Source organism: Arvicola amphibius, chromosome 11, assembly GCF_903992535.2.
Source record: "Arvicola amphibius chromosome 11, mArvAmp1.2, whole genome shotgun sequence".
Taxonomy (NCBI): Eukaryota; Metazoa; Chordata; class Mammalia; order Rodentia; family Cricetidae; genus Arvicola; species Arvicola amphibius.
Genome location: NC_052057.2, coordinates 73,109,100 through 73,124,030, shown reverse-complemented (window position 1 = coordinate 73,124,030; position 14,931 = coordinate 73,109,100). Strand labels below are relative to the sequence as shown.

The window sequence follows — 14,931 nt, the reverse complement described above, 5'->3', positions numbered from 1 at the left end:
TTTCTCATTTAGTCATCAAAACAGAAAGTCTCATCAGTTTCCGGACATTCTCTTTAGGGAAGAAGAAATTGAACCCATTTAGTACAACGGTCTAGTGTGCTAGTTAAGTCATTGGGGGTAAGAGGGTGGATCCAAGCCAGGATTTTCCCCATGGAGGTGAAAGTCATTTAGATGTTTCTGTTCCTATGGGACTCACCATAGTAGGTGTTCTTGGAAGCTTGGCAGACATGTGGATTCTCTACCACTACCCCAGGTCTGATGGCTCAGGTCCCCATTTTCATAAGTTCTGTTTCACATGGTCATGTACATACAAGAAGGCCTGGTGTTGAGATAGTCAGTAGACCCTTTAAAAATATACCCAATTCAAGTAAGTTTTGTTATATTCCCACCTTGACAATAAGGGAAGAGGTAAATATTTATGCTTGTGGCACTACACAAACACACACACACACACACAGAGAGAGAGACAGAGACAGAGACAGAGAGAGACAGATAGAAACAGAGAGAGAGAGAGGTCTGTTGGAAATACTCTCATTTCTGTTTCTGTACTTGATTGCTAGAGCAAGGCAGATGTCTATTGAGTTCAAGGTCAGTCTGGCCTACATGGTAAATTCTAGGTGAGCCAAGGGTACATTGTAAGATTCTGTGTCAAAAGTAAAATAAAAATAATGAGAAAATCCCAGCGATTCAAAATTATTTAGTGAGCAGAAGAACATGAATTAATTCTACTAACGTTGTATTCCAGAGGTCATCGACAAGTTCAACACCATGGCCATTATCGATGGCAAGAAGGAGCACGTGAGTCTGACAGTGGACAATGTCCACCTTGAGTATGGGGTTGTCTATGAATACGACAGCACAGCAGGCACCAAGTGCAACGTCGTGGAGAAGATGGTGGAGCCCAAAGGCTTCTTCAGCCTTACTGCCAAGGTACGCGTGACTCTGCGACAGTAAGCTTCTTCATTTTTTCTTTTCTTTCTTTCTTTCTTTTTTCTTTTTTTTCCTCATTCATTTTATTAAAGATTTCCATCTCCTTCCCTCCTCCTCCCCCTTCCCTCCCCTCCCTTCCACTCATACCCCCTCTCCACCCCTCTCCAAGACAAAGAGCCATCAGGGTTCCCCTCACTATGTTAAGTCCAAGGTCCTCCCAGCTCCCCCTAAGTCCAGGAAGGTGAGCAACCAAACTGACAAGGCTCACAGTGAGCCCGTCCATGCTGTAAAGTTCATGTTCATTGCCGTTGTCCTTGGTTTCTCAGTCCTCCTCCACTGTCAGCCACATTCAGAGAGTCCGGTTTGGTCCCCTGTTCCATCAGTCCCATTCCAACTGGACTTGGTGGTCTCCCGTTAGATCTGTCCCACCGTCTCAATGGGTAAACGCACTCCTCATGGTCCTGACTTCCTTGCTCATGATCTCCCTCCTTTTGCTCCTCATCGGGACCTTGGGAGCTCAGTCCGGTGCTCTTATGTGGGGCTCTGTCATTTTCTCCATCCAATGCCAGGTGAAGGTTCTATGGTGATATGCAAGATATTCATGAGTATGGCAATAAGATCTGTACATTTCTGGCACCCTCTCCTCAGCTGCCCAAGGAGTTAGCTGGGGGGTCTTCCTGGACACCTGGGAACCCCTCTAGAGTCAAGTCTCTGCCAACCCTAGAATGGCTCCCTTAAGTAAGATATATAATTCCTTGTTCCCATATCTACCCTTCCTATATCCCAACCATCCTATTCCCCCAAGCTCTTCCCTTCCTCCACTTCACACTTTTCTCCCCCCATCCCCCCCTCCCCCGATCCCACCACACCCCCATGTTCCCATTTTTTGTCCGGCAATCTTGTCTACTTCCAGTATCCAGGAGGATAACTATATGTTTTTCTTTGGGTTCACCTTCTTATATAGCTTCTCTAGGATTTTTTTACGAATTATAGGCTCGATGTCCTTTATTTATGGCTAGAACCCAATTATGAGTGAGTACATCCCATGTTCATCTTTTTGGGCCTGGGTTACCTCACTCAGGATGGTGTTTTCTATTTCCCTCCATTTGCATGCAAAATTCAAGATGTCATTGTTTTTTACCGCCGAGTAGTACTCTAATATGTATATATTCCACACTTTCTTCATCCATTCTTCCACTGAAGGGCATCTAGGTTGTTTCCAGGTTCTGGCTATTACAAATAATGCTGCTATAAACATAGTTGAACAGATGCTTTTGTAATATGATTGGGCATCTCTTGGGTAAATTCCCAAGAGTGGGATTGCTGGGTCCTGGGGTAGGTTGATCCCAAATTTCCTGAGAAACCTCCACACTGCTTTCCAAAGCGGTTGCACAAGTTTGCATTCCCACCAGCAATGGATGAGTGTACCCCTTACTCCACATCCTCTTCAGCAAAGGCTATCATTGGTGTTTTTGATTTTAGCCATTCTGACAGGTGTAAGATGGTATCTCAACGTTGTTTTGATTTGCATTTCCCTGATTGCTAAGGAGGTTGAGCATGCCCTTAAGTGTCTTTTGGCCATTTGAACTTCTGTTGAGAATTCTCTGTTCAGTTCGGTGCCCCATTTTTTAATTGGGTTCATTAGCATTTTAAAGTCTAGTCTCTTGAGTTCCTTATATATTTTGGAGATCAGACCTTTGTCTGTTGCGGGGTTGGTGAAGATCTTTTCCCAGTCAGTAGGCTGCCTTTTTGTCTTAGTGACAGTGTCCTTTGCTTTACAGAAGCTGCTCAGCTTCAGGAGGTCCCATTTATTCAATGTTTACATTCAAAAATTTACACTTCCTTTCCTCCTCCCATTCACCTCATGCTCCCCTACTCACCCTTCTCCCTACCTCTCCCTCCTTAAGAGAGGCAGGGTACCCTGCCCTGTGGGTAGTCCAAGGCCCAAATCTACACCCATTCTTTCTTTGACTTACTAACATACAAACAAGTATTAATAATAATTATAATAGGTAAGTAAATAACAACAAACCAGGAAAGGACAAAATCAACAAAAAAAAATGAAAATTGATTAAGAAAAAAGCCCCAGGAACACATAGAGACACTGAGACACACACATTTGCACACACAGAAAATCCATAAAAACAAAATCAGAAACCATAATATATAAGTTAAAGGTCTATAAGATTATGAGACGATTTAATTTGTTCTGTCTCTCAGCAGGCAGCAGTTTGCTTCTCTGTGATCCGACTAGGTGACAAGGATGTCAGGGCTTTTTCCCTGGGTTTGTGGTTGTTGTTCTGCCACCAAAGTGAGGGTGGAAATCTTCTGAGTGAATGCATGAGAGAATTCCAGGAACTGTGTACCCACATCAGAGTGAGATGATTTATCCAGTGGGGAGCATTTGAAGTCGGCTTGGCTCCCCGAGCAGGCTTTTATCATCAAGACAAGGCAAACCCTGAGATTGCAAACCTGAGAAGGCAAACCAGTTCACAGGCTGTGCCTGTGGACCACAGAACCCTGGCAACTGCACGGTTAACTTATGGAAATTGTATGTGCTCACTTTTGAGGCTACTTTCCTTTTGTGTCCCTTTAATCGCCACAGATTCTGGAAGCCCTAGCAAAAAGTGATGACCATTTTGTACACAACTGCACCAGCCTTAATTCTTTGAATGATGTGATACCCACTGACCTTCAGAATAAATTCAGCACCATGTGCAATGAAAGAGTGGAACACGTATGCCACAGAATATCCAGTTATAGGAAGGTACGTTGAATTTTACATGATGCTGTTATTGGAGTTACTGTTTGAGTCACATTTAAATCACTTTTTAATATCTTCTTCACATATGTGCTATGTACTCACTTATTGAAATAATATTCATGTAATTTTCTTGGTCACTTTTCTGTTGCTGTAACAAAATGCTTGAGACTATGTGGGTTTTTTCCCCTTGAAGGTCTTCTGTGTATGTACTGTGGTCCGGCATGTTTTTATGGGATTTCTGTGTGTACGAACTGTGTCTATATGTGTTTCTTGTGCTTTTCTTTTCCTCTTTTTTTCCCCTGTAGTTTGTTTGTTTCATCCTGTTCTGGTTTGTTTGTTTCTGTTTTTATTTTATCTTATTTTTAATTATTTTCTTTTTATCTTTTAGATGCTTATTTGTATTCTAATGAGAGAGGAAAAGATATGGTGGGAAGTTGGGTAGGTGGGGAATCAGGATCTAGGAGTTAGAAGGGGAAACTGTAATCAGAATACATTGTATAAAATTCCATTTCCAATAAAAACAAACAGTCAGAAAAGGAATAAAAACAAGGAAAATAGTAGTATGGCAATACTTTCCAAGATATTGTGTAGTTGCCAAAATCGAATGCCGTTATCTGCCTTCTGCTTCATGGTAGCCTAAATGAAAAAAAAATCTACTATATATTTACCCAAACCCCTGTGAGGTATGTGTATGTAAATATGCATGGTTTTCCTACTTAAGGTTACTATTGCTGTGATAAAACACCATAACCAAAAGCACTTCGGGAGGAAAGGGTTCATTTGGCTGCTCATCATGGAAGGAAGTCAGGGCAGAAACTCAAGCATGGCAGGAACCTGGAGGGAGGAGCTGATGCAGAGGCAATGAAAGGGTGCTGTTTACTGTCTCTCTTCACATGGCTTGCTCAGCCTGTTTGCTTACAGAACCCAGGACCACCAGCCCTGGGGTGAGGCACCCAAAATGGGCTGGGTCCTCCTCCATCTGTCATTAAATAAATGCCCTAGAGGCTGTTCTTCAGCTCGATATTATAAAGGCAAGTTCTCCACTGAAGTTCCATATCTTTAACTTGTGTCAAGTGGACATAAAACTAGTCAGCACAGTAGCCTTTCTTGGGCTCATTTTTCTAAAGAAAATCTCATGCCATTTGTTCCACCCCTCTCTTCCCCCACATGCTTCCCCTACTCCAGTCATAGCCTCTTCTTCTGTGTGTGAGCATGCATGCATGTGTACCTGATGAGCCCATTTAGTAATTTAGTATTGCTTGTACGTATGTGTGTTCAGGCCCCATGTTTTAGGATTGGATAATCTATCAGGGAACTCATTCCTTGAAGAAAACTCTTTCTCCCTCTGTCGGCAACCACTGGTTGCCTGTAGCACTTCATCAAGGGTTATGGCCTCTTCTCAAAGTTCTCCCATCCACATTGTTTAAACATCCATATTGGTGAACTTCCATTAGTGTATATATCCCTGTCGTGTCTAGAACACACTGTCCAGCAGCAGACTTCCTGCTCCTCTGGCTTGTAGAATCATTCCTCCCTCTCTTCTGCTATGTTCCCTGGGTCATTATTCAGAAGTGAGATTATACATGTAGCAGCTGGGACTGGGTACCCACGGCCATTTATTCTCTCCATTTTGACTAGTTGTCACAGCAGGTTTTGCAGAGGCAACACCAAGAAGTATCATAGGTAGCGCTCATAAACAGAGCGCTGCAAAGAATGTGTGAAACAGAATGAACTGTTTTCTGTAGCAGATATTTTAGGACATAGGTCACCGGCTCTACGTTCCATAGTAAAATGAACCAACCATAAGACCATTAGGATTTCTGGAAAGGACAGATCACTGTTTTGAATAGTCAACAACAGTAGCTCTTACAATAAAATGGCATGTTAGGCAGGCTATGCTTCTTAGCCTCTTTAATCTCAGCACTTAGGAAGTAGAGGCAAGGCAAGCTCTGTGTGTTTGAGGCCAGTCTAATCTATGTAGTGAGCTTCAGACTAGCCAGGGCTACAAAGTGAGAGCCTGTTTGAACAACAGCCACTGCCACAGCAAAGGCACATCAGGGTGGCAGGAAGGCAAAATGCCATTCAGCTAGTCTAGAAATTAGACTGGACAATTGATGGAAAAGATGGATTAGCGCCCGGATTAGGGGGGAAGGTTTGAGTTAGTTGCAATCAGAGTAGAAAAGGAATGAATCTGCATATTCCAGTGATTGTTTTGTTTGGAATATGTAATCTAATGTGTTCTCGGATGAGAGCCACAGTGGAAATGCTGCTTGTCTTTTCAGCCTGCTTAGATAGAAATTGGTGGTGACCTGGGATGGTTCAAAGCCCATGAGATGAAAGATGGAGAGATCAATCCTAATTATGTCTGGGGAGCAACATGCATGCATATGATGGTTTGGTTATGGAAGAGCAAGGTTCTGTCATTTCTCATTTTCTCAAGGGAAATAATATGTGTGTAAGAAGGACAGGGGTGTGAGAGCAGTGGGCTCAGAAGCATACACTGCCCGAATAGTGAAGATTCTCAAAAACATGGTATTGGGGAATTTAAGGTATTCTGCATTTATGAAGAAGTAACATAAAGTCCTAGGACACTTTAATGAAAACATGGCCAGCTTAGTGGGCAGTGATCACAGATGATAAAAATTGTGTCACTGAATTACAGACCGCACTGTGATATGTGTCATGGGATAATTCTAGTAGTTTATAGAAGATCAGCTCATGTATCTATCAAGTTCATATCAACCGAAAGCACAGCCTTTGTGAAAGCAGAGTTTTAAGTTCCACATATTTATTTTGAAGCCATTATTAACAACATTTTTCTTCCAAATGAAGGCTTCTAGATGCCTCTTTTTATGAAATAAAAAGTATAGACTCATATTCCAGTGCCTTGCTCATCCATCATCAGAGAAGCTTCCTCCTGAAGCAGATGGGAGCAGATACAGAGACCAACAGCCAGACAATTCACACACACACACACACACACACACACACACACACACACACAGAGAGAGAGAGACATCAGACACAGACATACACAGACAGACACAGACAGACACAGACAGACAGATACAGGTGGACAGACATAGAAACACTCAGCCCTAAATTGGATGTCTCTATCAAACCCTTCCCCTCTGAGCTCAGGAAGCCCCCAGAAGAGGAGTAAGAAGGTATGGAGGACACCAAGAAACAAGGCCCTCTAACTCAACGTGACCATAGCTCATAGGAACTCACAGAGACTAAGGAAGCACACACAGGGCATGCAGGAATCTGGATCAGGTCCTCTGCGTATATACCATGGATTCCAGTTTAGTATTTTTGTGAGATTCCTGAATGTGTCAACTAGTTGGTCTCTCATTCTTGTGCCGTCTCTTGGGTTCTTTTCCTTTTGTAGGTTTGTCTTGTCCACCTTTGATGTAATAGTTTTGGTTTTCTCTTATTATATTTTTTATTTTTTTTTAAAAAAATGAATGAATGGAAAACTAGCAACCAGAGTAAAGATTAACAACTGAGCTGCCACTTATACCTGCGGGGAGAGGGAAAATGAGTTTTCTCCCATGGTGTGACATGGGTATATCAGCCACTCCAGGGCAGGCCTCATGTTCAGATGTAGTTTACAAACATATAAAGGACTCCACAGGTTTTTGTATGTCCTTTCATCTGGTTACAGTTTTGTGTCCCTCCCCCCGCCCCGGTTTGGTTGTTTTATTTTGTTGCCTTGATTTGAGGTACTTTTTATGTTCGGTTTTTGATGTTTTTTTTTCCTTTTTTATGAGCAATAATTTAAAGTTGTGTAGTAGGGACAAAGAGGATATGAATGGACTTGGGGGAAGGAAAATATGATCAAAATATATTTAAATTAAAGAATTGCTTTATATTAAAAAAGTGTTTGTGGGAACTAAAATCTTAGGCTGGCTTTGCTTTATTCTGACTCTAAACATGTTAGATTTTAGAAATAAGAACTAATGAATTCAGGTACCTTCTATGGCCAGGCTCCTGCAATCATACAGGTTTTCTACAGGCCACCAGACGTGTTGCTGTCCATGTATGACGTAACCCTGGAGCATCCTGGACAACTAAATGAATCCCAAGCAGGTGTGAAGCTGTGTCTTGCTTTGGGAACAATTCTCAGAACACTGTACTGAGAACCTTCCTAGTGTTATAGTTGCTGTCTGATTGAAATAATCGGACTTATTGTGAGGGTCAGAAATTCTTTGTAAGCTTTTTCAAGGTGGTTCTTTTTTACACAAAAATAACACTGAAAGAGTTGTAAAACTTCCTTTAAATTTTTTTCTACTTTGCTTACTGCATATGACCCTCAAGCTGATACATGGATTTGAAACATTGTGCATAAATTTCTTTGCCCTCCTTTTCTAAGAGGATAATCTAATATAAAAAAAAAATCTTCCTAACTACACTGCAAAGCTTTTTGCATTTAATTGAAATGGGAGACATCTGCAGAGTAATAATTTACTTTTATAGTATCTCTGGGTTTTAGTTAAACGACTGTATTGAATTTAAACATGAATTTGCTTCCAGTGCATAAAAAGTCCTGGAGTGTTTCATGTCCAAGAATTGTGCATCCCTCTCAGTTTACAGGCACTTCTTCCTGATCACCTGGACGAAAAATGTGGCTTTCCTTGCCCTCTGCCTCCCCTCCACCCATGATTTCATCCTTCCATCTCCATCCTGGAAGGAGCCTCCTGTATACTTCAGTGGACCATTGCTTCTCTTTGCGTCCTCGGCCCTCTACAGCTGGGCCCTGATCCCTGCCAAGTCACAGAAATGGCTATGTTTTGTCAAAGCCCCTTCACTACCCTCCTTTATCGTGTTTCAGCGGGACCAGGGGCAGCTGACCTTGTTCTCTGAAACACGGCCTGTCCCTAACCTGTGTCTTTGCCCGTGATGTGTTCCTAGGACCTGAAGCCTGTTTCTCCTTTTCTTTCTGATGCTTCATTGATGATCTCCAGGGCTCAGTACTTAATGTTCTTTCATTGTGCCTTGGCTTCTCCACATGAGGTGATGAATATCTCATACCTAACATGTTCTCAATGAAGTCCCCATTCCACCCCTCTGTTATCTTCTCTATCTCAGAATTACATTCTTCTTTCGTTAGGTTCACTCCATCTTTTCATATCTGTGGCTCCACCTCCAGAGAGTCAATCAGCAGCAGATCAAAAGCATTTTGAAAAATAAAATAAAATAACACAAAAATTTAAAATGCATTACAATGAACGTTTATATAGGATTTACATTGTTCTAGGTACTATAGAAACAATGTTAAGGATAACTTTAAAGTTGTTTACAGGCTGATGCGATTGCTTTGTAAGTAAACAGATGCCTGCTAAGCCTGTTAGCCTTTTTTTAATACCTGGCACCCAGACAGTAGAAGGAGAGTACTTGCTTCTGCAAAATGTCGTCTGACTTCCAAATGCATGCATCCCTGCCATTCACAATTAAATAAATGTAAAAATTAAAAGCAAAGTCATATGTAAGTGCTATGTCACTTTATATAGGAGAAACCTTTGATTTTTAGTATCCCTACCATGTGCTGGAATCAACTCCCTGAAGATTCAGATTCTAATTCATCAGTAATTGTATGAAGGTGGCAATCAGTTCAGGCTGTGCTATTCCACAGTAGACCTAACATTCTGTCTCTTACAGCTCTCTCTAGATCCAGTAGATGCCTTTATTGAAAATTATCAATTTTCATTTGGGAAAAGTTATTCTCCCTTTCTTAATAAACTTGGCACTTGATTTAATGTTGCTGCAATGCTAGGCAGACTGAGGTTTGCTCACACATGGCATAGAGTATGTTCTTGTATACGCAGCACGGTTAGTTTACTGGCTGTACCCTCCCTGTTTTAGGATTTTGTTTCTGAAAGTTTTTACCATGGAAACAAGGGATCTGGTGTCTGAATACTCACTTTTCCGCCCTGCTCCAGGCACCAATGATGGAGACCCACTCCTGTTGCTTCCTTCTTCCCTAAGGTTGTCTGCCTCAGTCCAAGTTGTGATGCTGTAACTGTACCATGGACTGGGTGATGAATGAGGAACAGATGCTTCTTCAACTTACTGTGCTAACTGAAGATTGGGTAACATCTGATGAGCATCTGGCAAGGGCCGCACATGAGACAGCGAACATGTCAAGGACAGCTTGCTTTTATAGCAGGACCAGAGATATAGAGAGATAGAGACACAGGGACAGAGAGATCCACATCCCATTCAAGGACAGCATGGTCTTCAGGTCAACCTGCAGACCTCTCAACTGGTCTCACCTCCCAAAGGTCCCAGCACTGCCATTCTGGCCACAAAACTGGGCACCTTTAAAGACATGGGTCTTCACACTTAAACCATAACATGAATTAAGTTTCTAACACATATATTTGCTATACACAATAAATTCATACTAGACATCCTAGGATGCAGGACAATGCTGCTTTCTTGATGCTTTTGCTTCTCAGGATAGACTTCCTCCAGGATGCTTATGTTGAACTAATTCAGGTACATTCTGATACAGGGCTATGATTTCTCTCCAGGTAGAGCATCAAGAATTTGTGTTGTGGTATGGATCTGAGAGTCTACCTCACTGCCCAAACCCTGCCATCTCAAATAACTCTGGTTCCTACTCCTACCCCTAAGCACTTCATTGCATCACCCTGCTCAACCCCTTCTCAACATTTCTGATCACCTAGCTTGTATATCTCTTATGTGTTTGTTGCACACACATCATTACATATATCTATACTTGTGGTATATATGACTGTAACTTTATGGTTGTTCTGTATAACTGTAATATGTATAGTGTTTAGCTGTTCTACTCCTAGAGTGTATACTTCATGGTATAGGGGTTGTATCCTCAGTGTTTAACTTGGAGGCCCTAACAGATACCTCCCTCTTTTATTTCTCACTGGATGGATGATTGGCTGAAAGATAAGGCAAGAGAATCTTAACCTCTTATGGTGTTTGCTATCACAACATACTACCGTGCCTCTGTGTTTCATGGAAGTTCAGCTAAGACTTAAATCTCGAAATGAAAGTAGAAAAGAATTTGGGGTTGAGCTTTTGTATCTAGCCTGCCTTAAATCCCGGATCCATCTCAGCTGGAAGTTTATTAGTAAGGTGAGAAGCTAGATCTGCAACCTCTCAAATTCCTCGATTCTTCTCAGTGTACGTGGTCATCACATTCGGTGGAAATCTTCTTAATAATGTCTTGCATTTCATTCTGATCCCCGCTATACTGCTTGTCTGAGCTATACAGCTAAATATAAAACATAAATATTTAGGATGCATATTATACATACCTTTGTGTATATACAGTGATATGCTGTGTATGCATATAAGAGGGTCTTTATCCCAATAGTGAACTTATACTTATGGAATATGATCTTTTATATTTACCATTGAGTTTAACTTAAAATGTCCAGTGACCAGTGATGGTCTTAACTTTTGTTCTTCTCAGTACTGGAATTATTAGTCTGCTGGTAACATGAGAGAGTAGGATTGTGGCTGTAGTTTTAGGGAGAAGAGCTCAGTAGGATTATCTGATCCAAAGCTCCTATTTACTGGTGATAAGATACCGACTTTCCCAATGGCATATCCAGTCCTGTGACAGTCCTGACACCAAGGTCAAAAGACATCAAAGGTCTTCAAAGCAATAATCCAGCTGGGCTCTATGAGGTGTCTACTTCTTGCACACAAGATTGTTACCCCATAGACTTTTCCTTCTACCAGCTGACCTAGAGGAAGGAGGTTATTCCTAATTGTGAGAAAGACTGCAGGTGCCTTCTAATTCATAGCCAAGGCAAAGGAAATTGACCTAGAATTCATGTACGACTCCTGAAGACTGTCTGGAATCCAAAGCTGCTAAAGAGAAAGTGTTTGGCAATGACTAAGAAACATCTAGACACACTGAACATCTTGTACAAAGGCTCAGAGTGAGTGGGTAATGTATGAGAGGAGCTATGTATAAACCGAAGGAGTTTAGGGAGTGAGGAGACAGAGACCTCTAAAGTAAGGGGGAGCAGGCCTGGTGAGAACCACAATATTGTTGGCTTCATAGACCCAGGAAGGAGCTTATGGAGTCTGCTGCAGAGGCTCTGCCAGTTTAGGGTAGCAGGGTAGCCACACGTGGAAGTCACAGATCATCTGTGTAGCACGTTATTGTCAAAGGCATGGAAGAAGAATGCACAACAGACTTCTGGCTGTTCCAAGCTATAAAGCTTAGCCGCCAGGCTGGGTGTACTGTAAGCCCATCCTTCCACTCCGGGCCAGCAACTCCTTAGCTTGTGCTGGGTCTTCACAGACTCACACATTGGGTGGCTTTCTGATGGTGCTTGGGATGGCCCCATCTTCTTCCACCTTTGACCACCCCTAGCTGTACTGTTTTGCTGACTTGCCTAGTTTTAAAACTCTACTTTCTGCTCTGGTGCCCCTTCCGGTATGTTTCTCTGTCAGGCTCTCTCAGCTCCTGGGACCCCGGGGACCCAGTGCTAAGAAGGTGTATTGTCCCAGAGGTTCATTCTTTCTAGGCCCCAACTCAAGGTCACAGCTTCAGCTGAGCCATCACAGTTGCTGCCTTATGGTTTGCTTTATTGGGATATTCAGGTTTTGAAACAGCCCTGTAAATTCTAATAGTACAATCATTTTACCTCATCTACGTTGATAAGCTTTAATTTCCTTTATTTTCCTTTTGAAATTAAATTGAGATAGCTGTCATTACTGTATAGCCAACTGGTTCCCATTGCTTCTTTAATTTGCAGTTCTCTCGGGTGCTGAAGAACAGAGCCTGGCCCACCTTTAAGCAGGCCAAATCCAAGATCTCCCCACTGCACAGCAGCGACTTCTGCCCGACCAACTGCCATGTCAACGTGATGGAAGTTTCTTATCCTAAAACATCAACTTCCCTGGGGAGTGCCTTCGGGGTTCAGCTGGATAGTCGGAAACATAATTCTCATGATAGAGAAAATAAATCTTCGGAGCCTGGTATGTTAGCTTTTGAAACTTTATCAATTCAGGAGTAGGAATTTAGATAATGTGTAGCTACCCTATGCGTGCTTCTTAAAATCTGGTAGATTCCCAGTGTTCAAGGAAGCCTCTGTTGTCATAAAAGGATTCCTTGTTGTACTTGCTTAGATTATTTTATATAAGTATATATAGAATAAAGACAGTTGACCCTTTCAGTATTTCCCTTTGAGAAGGAGGATTTCCCTTGCTTTCATTATATGCATGGTTCATCTTGCCATGAAAGGTTCGTAATCTGAAACGACGGTAGCTCTGAGAACAGTAAGGAGGCACAGGAGGGGACACATGTGGATGATGGCAGTCATTGCAATAGGGACATGTGAATTAATTCTACTTGTAGTTAATTTCTGAATTAAATTTAGCATTGGTTTGACATTTTGTTATGTATGAACTTGGGCTTCTAAAATTTGGTGGGCTACATAAGTAGAAGTTAAACGACAGAATGATTTGAACTCCCCAGGGAAACTGAGCCCCATGGTCTACATTCAACACACAATCACAACCATGGCAGCCCCTTCGGGCCTGTCTCTGGGACACAAAGATGGCCATGGACTGCGATATTTATTGAAAGAAGAAGACTTAGAAACTCAAGACATCTATCAGAAACTGCTCGGCAAACTGCAGGCTGCACTGAAGGAGGTGGGGATGAGCGTCTGTCAGATAGACGAGTAAGTACGCTGTCTATGCCACGCACAGAAGTTTACATCGGTAAACGTCATGCAGTGCGTTAGTTTGGAAGAATACGTTCATTAGTCACGGGAATTTTGTGCCGACCATAAAGATCTTTTCCATTCCACCTTATAAGTGATATGAAAAGGCAATTCATATGGATAGGAATTTTAAGAACTCATTTAATTTTGAAAGAAAAAATATGACACAGGAAGAAAATGATCGTTATGAAATACTACACTGAAACATCTTTAAAGCTGGGCCCATTGGCAGAAGTCTGTAGTCTCAGCTACTTGTGGAGGCCAAAACAAGGGGATCACAAGTTTAAGGCCAAACTGGGCTACATGGGGAGTTCAAGACCAGTCTGGGCAACTATGCATGACTGTCTTAAAATAAAGAATGAAAAAAGGCCTGGGAAGGAGTAATAGATCAGTAGGAGAACATAGGCCTTTGTGCATGAGACTTCATGTCCAATTCTGAGTACCAAGAGGCAGTGCATTTAAAAATGTTCTAACTAAAAATGGGATTTCTTTCTTGTGTTTTGCAATTCAGAAAACCATATTTACATATGTTTCCCAGAGATATTAATAATTGGCATAGAATATAGTGTAAAACATTCTTAACATATATTAAATGAGTTAAAGTAAAAAATATGTATTGTTAAGATCAAGAATTTTTTTGTTCTAATTGAATTAATAGACCAATCATTTGGATGTGTTAGCCAAAATAAGATGGAGAGAGTTCACAATCTCCTTTGTAACTGGACTTATTTTTTTTAATGTAAGAATTTGATACTTGGGATAACCATGCCCCACAAGGGGGCATATCATATTTTTGTGTGTGATTATGTCTCCATCTAGCAGTTCAGTATCATAAACAAAAAGTGTCTTTTGGAAAAGATCAATTTCTCATGCATAAAAGTATATGTATAATACTAAATTTCAAATTTATGTTGAAATGTAGAAATTAATAAGGAAAGCATCAGCATCATACCAAATATACTTGCTTATGTTTTCAAGGAGTGGACATTACTCAGTGTGTTTAGACCTGATAAGATTCTAAAAATTCTATAGATGCCTTTATGCTCTATGTTTTATAAGGTTGTTGAATTGAATGGCCAGCAGGTGTGGAGTAAATACGTTATACAGATAGATCACCATGCACTTCCATGGACAGCTGTTTAGTTACAAAATGTTTAGCCTGCGTTCCCCACTTTCTACAGTTTGACATCCTGATCAAGTTACTATTAACATTTATCTTAGGTTACATACCTTTAAATTTTAGAATCAAAAGCAAAAGTTTGAAGATGTACCACGCTAAAAAAAAAAAAAAAAAAATCAATGGGCTGGAGAGATGGCTCAGAGGTTAAGAGCACTGACTGCTCTTCCAGAGGTCCTGAGTTCAATTCCCAGCAACCACATGGTGGCTCATAGCCATCTGTAGTAAGATCTGGTGCCCTCTTCTGGCCAGCAAGCATACATACATACAGAACATTGTATACATAATAAATAAATAAATCTTTAAAAAAATCAAGTTTTGGGGGCTGG

The 14,931-nt window shown here is 41.3% G+C and overlaps 1 protein-coding gene across 2 annotated transcripts in view; it reads left to right on the top strand.

The window, feature by feature from the left end:
* Prex2 (phosphatidylinositol-3,4,5-trisphosphate dependent Rac exchange factor 2) overlaps positions 1–14,931 on the top strand; it is a 274,501-nt gene that overhangs the window by 137,890 nt on the left and 121,680 nt on the right. For both annotated transcript variants that reach the window (XM_038347373.2, XM_038347374.2), the window contains 4 exons: positions 746–930; positions 3,536–3,697; positions 12,454–12,676; positions 13,176–13,383. In XM_038347373.2, the coding sequence (XP_038203301.1) occupies positions 746–930; positions 3,536–3,697; positions 12,454–12,676; positions 13,176–13,383 (778 nt within the window). The remainder of the gene's footprint in view (positions 1–745; positions 931–3,535; positions 3,698–12,453; positions 12,677–13,175; positions 13,384–14,931) is intronic.